Here is an 11944-nt window from a genome sequence, read left to right as displayed (position 1 = left end):
AGAAACAGACGTCTAGACTAACAGATCCGTTTAAGCTCTTTTCTTCAATTGTTTGTGTCAGGAAGAATTATTCTTATTTCAGCAAGACGACATGACCACACAACAATAAAGACTCTACATAAATATGCATTCATGTTTATCATTTAATTGTACCTTGTCATAGACATACTGGTATCCACATAAAGCACATGTTTGGTTATAAATAACAATGAATACAGGAACAAATATTTCTTTGAGGTAGATCAGGAACCCTGCGAATTACACTGACGTCTGTCTGTTTAGCTGTGGCCGGCATTTCTCGAGAACCGTTCTACATATTGGCTTCACACTCGGCGTGTATATTGTTAATTGCCCAAGCAAGTGTTTCGTGTAATTTTTTGCAATATTGATTATATAAATTATTAATATTGATAATACAGTCAGCGTGCTGACAGGCAGTCTGCAAACTTTATTTGTCACATTAAAATGCTTTACCCAATACTTACTCATAGGTACTTTAAAAAAGATATATATTTAAAGCTAGGGTTGGTAATCCTTGGAAAGCAATTTTTACTATTCACATTTTTCACTTAAAAAATGCAATAGATCAGGCCACCTCTCCAATCAGTCCTCTCGTGAAAGCCACGCACCCAAAAACACAGTAACGCTCACTGCCTGATAACTACTAGAACTTTTCTTTGACTCGCTCGCTAACTTCATGGCTATTGTCCCTGTTCAGTGGTGTAGTGACAGTTGGTGACAGACAGGTACACCAGCAAAAAAAAATGTTCAGTCCAAATGAATGTATTGCTCATGTTCATTACAGTCCTGCGAGGGCCACAGACCACAGCTTTTCTTATTCTTTTTAGACGACTTTATTTATTATTGACTATTGGGACATGAAGAGGATTTCAACAAATAAGATAAAAAGTGTTTCAGAACCAAATTATAAACCCTGCCGTTAGGAGATGATAGATGGTGACCTGCTTTGCAGTTCACCTCAGCTTTTTTTTTTTATCTCTTTTAATCATCTCTTTTGTTTTGGTGTCACAATTTAAAGTTTTGGATTAACAAGCTACAGAAACCTGGGTTTGCAAGATACAGTGCAACACATTACAGTTCAACAATCCAACACACAATAGGGCAACACAACCTGTGAATACAGAAACAAACGCAACACACAACAACACATCTCCTCTGAAACAAAACATCAGTCCTTCTTGCTTAAGTACATTTTTGCCGTGTCTATACAGTGCTAATTTCACTCTTGTTGTTGGGTTCAAGAGGTAGATGCTGACATCTCTGATGATCACACAGATCCTTTCTCTCCCCGATGAATCAGTTAACCCTCTCTAATGGCCATGTCGTTGAGGGTGGAGCAATCGCATCCGCTATTCAAAAGGATTTGCATGATGAAAGGGCCTGAGACATGATAATTTGGAATAACACAAATAAGCCTACAGCTAAGACCAAACAACATAACTTGATAGGCAATAATTGGTTAAGGTAAAGCTGCATTTTGTTCTGGATGTGTTGTATTGACATATATGTATGCTGTGGATTTGTATCACCTCCGCCATGGAGGTTATGTTTTCATCTGTGTTAGATAATAGGATTACGTTAATACTACTGAACGGATTTACATGAAACACAGTAAGATCATGTGATCATCTTCATTGACTAATTGATTAAAAAAAATCAATGTGTGCACTTTGCTGCAACTTGATTGAATGTTCAAAACAGACAAATAGTCGGAATCATAACCTCGTTGGCGAAGGTAAATATATGTTCTTATACCTTTTGAGATGGTAAGATAGTAGTTGTTGCCACTATGGCAAAAGAGAAAAAGAAAAGAGCACACTTTTAAATATAGGCTATTTGTTAATGATCATAACCATCCACTATTGCATTAAGCTAATTGAATTGTACTGATAAGGGAAGATATTGTGTTCTGGATAGTAGTTGCAAATCTGGCCATCATCTAAGTATTTGGCTGTGGCACATAGAATTGTTTAAAACCTGATTTTCAGGGATTATTTCAAGGTATTTTTACTGTTACTGCTTGAAAACCTCATGCTGTTACTTTGTTGTTCCTCAAGCAACCCACCACTTCCCCTTCATCCTCCTGTTAGTACGGCTGTTTTTAGCTCAGTCTCTGGGCCTGCTGCCTGCTGCTATCAAATGAAAGCTAGCTAATCAGATTGTTAGAAGATCCTGTCCTGCTCTGCCCTGAGGGCATCTTAATGACAAATCACACAAATCACCTACACCTCCAATTTACTGCCTCCAGCACACCACAATCTGCTAAATGACTAAACAAGCACACTCACATAACCACGTAAGTCATTGAGATGCAAGTGGGTGAATCCTTCACCACCACATGATGGCAGCTGGAGAAAATGTTTACCAGGCTCAGAATAAAATCAATGTAGTCCTTTTGAGTGACCTTCTGTTTGACTTGAGGTTTGTAGGGACCAGGTTTCTCTCTGTCAAACTTCTCACCACCAGCACCACAGAGGACACTCGGCCGCATCGTGTTTTCTCTCTGATCCACTGCTTTATTTCGTGAGAGATGTTGAGAGGTTGTGATTGTCACCTGCCTGCTGAGTTCTGCTCTGCCTCCTGGGAATCAGCACTGCCTGAGACTTCCAGGAGCTCAGGGGGAAGCAGTCCTGTGTTACCCATACCAACCACAGAAACATAGACAGGTCTGCTGTATGTGAGGAAAGAGTGATATTCATAAATTTAGCTGAAGTTTCTACTGTATTTTCACTATGGCAAGTAGGTCTGCTTTCATTTGAAATCTTTCAACAGTCAACAGGGGGAAAACGTTTTTTTGTCAAGACCGGAAGTAAAAGGACAGTTATATTTTTCTTTGGGAGTTTTGTTTGGTTTGAATGTTAGTACAAACACAGCCACAGAGGTGACTCGGGATCAACATGAGGACCGAGGGAGGGAACCTGCATGTTAAGGAAAAGATGACAAGACACTGAAGCTAAAATCTATCAGAGATATCAATAATAGTTTGTGTGAAAAAATCAGCAGTTGTGTTTACTACGAAATAGAAGTGAGCACAAATTCAGAGGGTCAATGAAAATATTTTGCATTGTGAAGAAAAGGTGCTTCTTGACTGCACATTAAGTCAAGAATGCTCTGCAGGATGTATGCAGACATGTGTTCTTGTCAACAGTAAAAAGGAGAGTTTATGACCAGAACAGCACAAGATACCACTGGTAATTATGATGAAACAAATATGAACAATTAAAATGATGGAGAGTTAAAAGGTAAAACTCATGACCCAAAGATACCACCTCATCTGTCAACAATGGTTATATTTGGAACATAAATGTGTGCCAATGAATCTGACATGAACACATAGAAGCAAAACTCAGATTGAGACAGGTGAATCCAAAGTTAATGGATGACATTTCAGTATCCAGCATGACAACAATCCTAATGTTTCAAAAGCAAACTAGGAGATTTTCAGGGTGAGGAGGTGGAATATTCTCGACTGGCCGAGTGAGTCAGCTGATATCTGTCTGAGCTGCATTCCCACCGGTGATGACTAGACTGTTTGAAATCAGGGAGGATACAATGCATGTGGTTATGTGGCTATATAACTCCCATACAATTCATTCTACATTCATGTTGATCTACTCAAACGAAAGCTGAAACTTGGAAATTAAATGTAATTGTTTTATTTATTTGTGCTGAACCTTAGAGATGGAAATTCAGACTTGGTTCAAAGGCATGTTATATTCAGGATTCGATGAGTTCAGTAATAGTAAGGAGGATCCATTATTATTTGTTAAAATGGATATAGTAAGTTGATGTGCTTTCTATCTGTTTACATTTTTGAGTCCTTTTTAGTTGGTGTAAAATTTGCTTGGATTTGAATAGTTGTTACTCTTCCTGGTTTAAGTCTTCCTGTATAGTGTGAACATTCTCTCCGTGTTTAGGTGGGATTTCTCCAGGTGCTTCAGTTTCCTGAAGTAGACTGGGGATCGATTGGAAACTTTAAATTGTCTGTATAGGTGTGAATATGTAGATGTAGATGTATAGAGGGTTAGAATTTATTATGTTAAGGTTTTTAAATTCAGTGGAGATAGCTCCCAGATCATTAAATGCAGGATCATCTTATTTTGTTCAGAAATAGTTTCAGCTTGGTGAAACAGAGATTCAGTCACTACTTTACAACTGATCTAAATTCAGTCTGCCTGCTGGAGCCCATGGTTGCTGCAGTCTTAATCTCTCCTGACTTCACACACTGGAAAATAAGCAGTGTAAATAGCTGACATTATTTTAATGGCACACACACTTGGAACCTCATGCATAATTAATGCTAAAGCCCATGAATGCAGATAAACACATTTTAGTAGTACTTCATTGTCCCTTAGTTTCACAACACATTCAGGAGTGGTTCTGAGGTTCCAGCAGAGCAGAAACAAACAGAGAGAGTCATGGCGGATTCTCTGTCCCTACTAAGTTTCTTATTGTATCTATGTTGTTGTGACTCCAGTTTCAAGAATCTTTTGAAATGTGCTAAGCAGAAGCTTGACATTAATAGTGATTGGCGGTGATCATACTGCGATTTCTAAAAGAAGCTTCTAAGTTATTCATAATAATTGTGCTCCCGTGTCTCTAGGTTTGTTTTGTGGTTCACACAGATAATCCGTAATCCATTTGTAGAGCTGCAACCGGCACAAGATTCAGTTTCGTAATCCTCATGAAATTATCCTCTGTTGATATGTTGTTGTAGATTATCCGGAGTTCAGTGCATGCCTGAATACAGCTTTAGAGAATCATTTGGCTTGTGCAAATGTTTTCTGAACACAACTAACTTGATTAAGCATTATAGCTATAACATAATATTTAAAGACATTAAATAGTTGTATTTGGACTGAAGTATGTGCGTATGTGTGGTGAAGTGACACACTCTTCAGATATGGAACATGAGGACAAAGGCTTTCCTGAAGTGATAATTAGTGACTGATTGTCTAACCCTAGTGCTGGTGTTACTCCCTGCAGTGGTCTCACAGACGGACCTGCCTTGTAAACCCCACTGCTCAGAATACTACTGGATAATGTTAGTGTTTGGCCTGACAGGGTGAAGACTGTTGCAGAGTGACTGACTAAATCCTGAGGTAGGTGCAGCTTAGTACAGCTATAATTGTTATGGAGCTCCTCTGGGGCAGTGGAGCTGCTGCTGAGCCTTTCACTACAGGTCAGACCGCAGCTGCGTGGCCTGCTGGTCACCACGGCTTTCCCACCAAAAAGCACATACGCCCATGTTTCTTATGGCTGCAAGATCCATCTTAATATTGTGCTTGAGTGCTTCATAGGAAGCAATGAGTGTGGTTGCCATGGGTTAGGCTGTTTGGCCTGGAGGTAATTAGCAGAGTGTAGTTTGTGAGGGTCTTTGCGCAACAAAGACAACGGACAAAATGTGTTTCTCAAAGAAACATCATTAATTAAGAGTGAGAACATTTTCTCCTTTCGTGATAGGGCCTTTTTCAAAGTTTACTTAGATTCCTTAGGAAACAATCCATGGATCTCGGTAAATAGAAATCAGGCATGTTTAGGGGATTGATATTTATTTGTGTGTGTTGATAAAAATCCAACAACATATGTTCAACTTGAATGAAGGTCTCAAGCCACCTTTGAAGATCACGATTTTCTCAAACATTGTCTGCGATAAAGATCTGTGAAAAGCTCATTTAAGATGTTATAGAGATCAGTCTTCTGACATTAGATGAGATTCTTGATTCTCTTAATGACTATCTCTTAGATTTTCCTCTGTTCTTTCATGGCATTCTCATATAGAGAGGGAATAGATTAAACAAGTCCCAAATTAATATTCTGTCATTCAGAGCTTCTAAGTGTCAGATATTATAACATAACTATGTACTCTATCCATCCATCCATCCATCCAGTTAAATGGAGTCATCATTATTCACTAATAACATATGTATCAACCCAACTGAAAGGAAGAAGAGTTTCCTTTCTTCTAGCTTTGAGCCACAAAGAGGGAAACAACAGTATGTTAATCCTCAGACAAGCAGACTGAACAGACATTATTCTGTTTAGTCTTCTATTGCGAGTTGAGTTTATAGCCTGTCACTTTATTTTCAATAAACATGTACTAAACATTTGTGTTATACAGTTAAGCTGATGTTCCCGCCACTATAATAAGCAGTTAACTGAGTCCAGACAGGGCAGTCGATTGCTTCAGTTGCTGACGTGTGAAGAGCATATGACAGAAAAGCTTTAATGCTTCAGCCATTATAGCAATAACAGCACACACAGGTAAATTACCTGCTGTCTCCTTGGAGCTGTTATTCTCTTCTATTATCATTATCCCTCCTTTCTCTCTTTGTGTGAAATGGCAGGTTGTTACTTGATTCACACAACATGCACACATGTCTCTTTCCGTGTTACATCCAACAAGCATCCTACTAAAATTCTGAATTCTGTCTGTCTGTCTGTCTGTCTGTCTGTCTGCCTGCCTGCCTGCCTGCCTGTAGTGTATCTGTCTGTCTGTCTGTCTGTCTGTCTGTCTGTCTGTCTGTCTGTCTGTCTGTCTATCTGTCTGTCTGTCTGTCTGTCTGTCTGTCTGTCTGTCTGTCTGTCTGTCTGTCTGTCTGTCTGTCTGTCTGTCCGTCCGTCCTTCCTTCCTTCCGCCTGCCGGCCTGCCCATCTGTCTATCACCGTCTATCCTTCAGTTACAGCTACTCATCTGTTCGACTTCAGACTTGGCAGGCGTGTTGCTGTGGACTCTGGGAAGTGATGTGACGACTGTGTATCATTTTAAATGAGCGGTTGTTGAGAATCCAGCCCTAAACCCCCATTTAATTTAAACTATACTTGCAGTGACATTATAGTGTCTGCAAATCAATGTATCCCCAGCAGGCTATTTCATTTTTAATAACGCCACACACCAACAGACACATTTTTTACATTTTGAACATAGTTACTAGTGAAAATAATGAGAGGTAGTACACGATCAGCTTGAACTGAATGTTTTTTGATCTGATCATATACTGGAGAAACATAAATGACATTTAACAGCAGCTCTCTAAAACTATTGAGATCATAAAAAGGTATTTCTATCATGACTGGAATGTTGAAACTAGGAACGGAAAAGCATCTGGTTTTAGGCTATGTTAAGTTAACGTAAGTAATGAAACTCTTTACTTCATGGTATTATGAATACATTTTGTATAATGTAAAAATAATCAGACCAAAAGCTTAACAACTGAATTACTGGGGAATATGCAGATATTCTGTGCAGCCCAATTAACAACTTTACATGTTTTTTTATATTTTATTTTAGTTTTGGCATTTCACAAAGACACAAGACAACCAGATAACAGATTTACAGAATTACATTTTACATCGTTGCACTTTTTTTTCACTACAATTGGCAACAGATTTTCTTACTTAAGATTAACTACATACTTTTTGAGAAATTACTACATAATTTCAAGACCATTTAATGTCCATGTTTAGATAAGATAAGATAAGACTTAATTAATCCCGAAGAAAAATTTTGCCAGCTTGCTCCAAGATGTTGAAACCAAATCTCTTATTGAGGCTTCACATCTTTGTTACAGGAAATAAGGGTTAGGGCTAGGTTAGGTGTTTGAATGTGTGAACACTTTAGAAGTCAGCTCTGATATGGTCTAAAACACATGGCCAAATGATTGCTCGTGTGCTTTCGATAAAGGTAATTTTCAACATGAAGGTGAGTGTGTCCAGCAGACAGATGCACTGGTTTAAAATAAAATAGCAACAATAATTTTTCAGGAAAATGAAGGTGAAACTTTTCATCATAATTCTCAGTCTAACACACTCATCATCTCCTACTGTGTTCCTCACTGCTGATACTACAACTCACATTACAAACTGTGCTCTCATGGATTAATAACTAAATGCAGGAATTATATCTATCAGAGATGAGTTACACAAGCCAAATATATCAAAAATTCTATTAATAGTACCAGTGCCCTATGTGTCTGTCAATAGGAGCTGACTGTTTGTCCTGTGTTTGTCCTGCTTTCATGAGAAAATCATCCTTCATCATTCCTGCATAAAATAGAACGAAAATTGCTACATGTAAATGAAAAGATTAATGATAAAAATATGAAAACAAGAAAAATATAAACAAAAACAATATAAAGAGCAGAATAAAACAGTCATCAGGTAAAACACAGCATATTGAATAGCTACAACAGAATCAAGACAGCAGAGCATGTCAGGAGGAGACTATGGTAAAAACATTTGACTCCATCTTTCTTTAGAAAGCGTCAATAGATGTAGAGCATATGTGGCTTGTAATTGAGAAAGGCTGCCTCTCCGTGCCTTATGCCTTATGCCTTAAGTCTCCGCTCCGCTTCCCGACTGTCAGCTGGGTGACAGCGTCTGCCCCTGTAGTGTTGTTCTACTGTTAATATGCAAACAGGTGGTGTTTGAGGCTTTCTCAAGAACCGCTCATCCATGAAAGAAACTTCACGGTTGACACTGCTCTTCCTGTGGTCCTCAACACCTGACGGACAAACAGACATCGATTCCTCCTTTTTTAATTAGATTGTTGAATAGAGCTTTGATAATCTGTTTGGTCAGAAACATGCTAATCTACAGTTTCCTGTTGTGACCAACTGAATGTTGCTGCTGCCATTGACACATTCATAAACACAAACACTAACAAACACAATATAATGTGGGGTGCAATGGACCATGTCTAGAGTAAATATGTTCAGTAGATACCTGGTATTTGTTTTGAATATTTTATGTTGCAGCTTCCTTGGAAACACTGCAACTGACATCAGACGATGTTTTGCATTGAAAGAGAAAAAATTGAAAGGACAAATAAAATTGCTAAATTATATTGATTTGTAAACAAACATTTATAACCTCTCCTTCAAAGTTTTAGTTCATGTCCATGTTGGCAGAGCGTTGTTACGCGAACTGTTCTCTGCTCCATTCTTCTCGTGCTAACACAGTTTTGTAGACAAAGCCACCGCAGCCAGGTTTCTGCTCTAACACAAATGATCATTGTATCTACAGGCCTCTCTCCATTTCAGTTACAACATACAATGTTGTATTCCCACCAGTCCAGAGCTTTTGGATGAGTCAGGGTGATGAGTAGTGGGAATTTGGAGAACTGAGGTACTTACAGGATTGTGCGATGGTGATAGAAGTTTGAAATGAAGCTGTGTGAGCTGTGGGAATCTGGTGTCCCCACAGTAACACCTTCTGTGCTGTTGTTTTTATGTTGATGGTAATTGTGCAGTAGAACACAGGAGATATGCTGAGACCGGTGTAAATCAACATGTAGCCATGAGTGATGGGAGAAGATGTTGGTGGATGCTGTGCAGTATATGCGACAGTGACCAACCCATTAAAGTGTACATAGGCAATTGGATATGCTTGTGTATCTTGAAGACGTGTCCTCTTGGATGAGAGATAAAATGTCTCAGAGTCTATGGACACTTGTACAACTCTTGAATATTGTATGACCTGGACGTCTTAGAGTCTTCAGATATTTTAACAGTTCGGGTATTTTATTTTTGTTAAGTTGTGTTTTTTCAGAAAGTAATTTTATCAGAATCTCATTCAGAAATACTTTACTGAAATTGTGTTTGTTACAATAGCTCCATGCAAGAGGGAAATATAAGCATATGAAGATTAAAAAATATATATACAACAAATTAAATATGCAATATATACAGTAAGTACATTGAGTATTTAGTGCAAGCATAGATATGTGCAGATCTTATATATATTCATTTTACTCCCAGTATTTCAACCCAAGCAACTGACTGACTGACGTGTTGTCTCCTCTCGTCTCTTTGCTCCTCCAGAGAAGTCGAGGAGGAGCTGGAGGTGGTGTGGGAGGCAGCAATCAGGGAAAACCAGCAGATGAAGGAGACTCTCTTGGACTCGAGACTCACCGAGGACATCCACGGTTTGCTTGTTTCCACCAGAGCCTCTCCTGTCTGGCCTCCTCCAGCTGCAGCTGAGAACACCTCTCCCTACCGCTGTCAACCTCACAGTTTTGGGCCCCACCTCTTGTCGTCTGACCGAAGCCCCGCGTTCCAGAGAAGGTCTGTATTCAGATCTGACTCGGACCACCCAAACGACTCCATAGATGAAAAGCACAAGCATGGGCTGGATTTCTATTGCTAAAACTGTTTGGAGGTGTCTCTGTTTGTTCACATGAATTTTGACTGTAGACCAGCTTCAGTCAACATGTTAACTCACAATAGAACATTCACCATGTCAGCTTGAATTTGCTTCAAAGTGAAAACCAATGTCAAGTTGCACAATGTCTGGAAAATTCACAACTAGGCTTTTGATCTCTCTGCTGGAAACCATTCACTCAACACGTCATGTGAAACTGTGAACAGAGGAAAAATAAAACCTATTAAACATTGAAAGAATTAAATGGAAAATAAAAATTATTCAATATTACAGCTAAGGGTTGATAGTTTGGCCAAAATATACCTGACATTGGTGGATTGGCAGTGTGATGTTCAAAGATTTGTACATGTTTTAAGTTTTTTATTCATCGTATCATTTTTTCTTTTTGAATTGGTCTCAGGATATATAGTTTCTGCCAAGAATATGAAATGAGCGCCAAGTAAGAGCAATTATCTACACCAGGCTGAAGCCAAATGAACACAGCCAATGTTTCCATCTGCTGGACACATACGGTACTATCCTGATCTATATCATTATGAATATTTGGATCCCTGGAAATAAAACTGATAGTTTTGATCGTATTTTCAAAGGAGTATCACATTAATGTGTTAAGGTTAATAAAGCGTTTAAATGTACATACATATCTACATGCCTTTCCTAAATGTCACATTTTTGTTATTATTAATATTACTATCACTATTGACAATCATATCTTGAGGCATAGTTGTGCTTTGCTGTCTAAATATAAAAAAGGTTTCCTCATTATTTGTTTTTGTTACTGACTCATACTATTGATTTAGATATTTTGTGTTACAATGACTTTTACATTGCAACATGAGGTAAAACTGAAACCAGTGAGTTTTTATTGTGCAGAGGCAAAGAAAGTGTCTATAAGTTCAGACAGAGCAAAAGTTCTTGTGTGACTCACAGTGTGTGACTTCACCTCATTGATGCAGCCACCGACCTGCAGGATTAGACTGAAGCCACAGAGCAGAGCACTGACTGTATAGAGATGAACCACAAATCCCTACTGACGAACACAGACCAGTGTGACGGCAGCGCAGCGTCTCAGAGGAGCGGTGGCTGTAATGGGATGACGGCTGCTACTGACACTTTATGTAATGTCAGAACGTGCAGTTTACTTACAGCTAAAAAGTCAGCGGAAAAAATTACAGTCAGTCAAGTTACACCATCAAACCTCTCAGCCTCTGTGTCGTCAACAAGAAACGTGTGCCTTCATAATCTGCAATAAAAAAAGAGACATCCTCCTGACTACTGTGCTTCTGCCGTCCTCCATATAAACATATACATTTACAAATGCTTTAGCTGTTATTAAGGCCTCTGTTTGATTACAGTAGAATGGTTGGCTGTGTTATTATGAAGCAGAGAGAAAACAATCACCTCTTAGTGTGTCATAGTATTTATACTGTTTATTTTCACTGTGAACCTTTTCAGGAACACATTCATCCTGAAATCTTCTCACACAGGAAGTTTTATTGGCCTGTTTTTAAACATCCGAAAAATAGTGAGAAATGGCCCTGAACACTCCAGGTCATATGTTTTCATTTAATTTAAGAATTTTCCATTTTTCCCGAAAACTGAATGAATTTTGCACAGTGAGAAACTTTAAGATCTTCTTCGGTCCCTAAAACAAAATATTGAAAATAATTAAAAAAAAAAAAAGGTTTAAAAGATGTCTGAACTTTCAGCAGTATGTGTATCAAACTGTGTAGATTGTAGGGTTTAAAATGTGCAATGTAGT

At 38.5% G+C, this 11944-nt stretch overlaps 1 protein-coding gene across 1 annotated transcript in view; it reads left to right on the top strand.

Moving 5' to 3' along the window:
• The window catches only part of cep89 (centrosomal protein 89), a 56639-nt gene extending 45075 nt beyond the window's left edge, over window positions 1-11564 (top strand). Inside the window, exon 18 of the mRNA XM_053426067.1 lies at window positions 9843-11564. Coding sequence (XP_053282042.1) covers window positions 9843-10167 — 325 coding nt within the window. The 3' untranslated portion in view covers window positions 10168-11564. The remainder of the gene's footprint in view (window positions 1-9842) is intronic.
• The last annotated feature ends 380 nt before the right edge of the window (window positions 11565-11944 follow it).

This window comes from Pleuronectes platessa, chromosome 1, assembly GCF_947347685.1.
Source record: "Pleuronectes platessa chromosome 1, fPlePla1.1, whole genome shotgun sequence".
NCBI lineage: Eukaryota > Metazoa > Chordata > Actinopteri > Pleuronectiformes > Pleuronectidae > Pleuronectes > Pleuronectes platessa.
The sequence above is the reverse complement of the archived record's forward strand: the minus strand, read 5'-3'. Positions and strand labels throughout refer to the sequence as shown.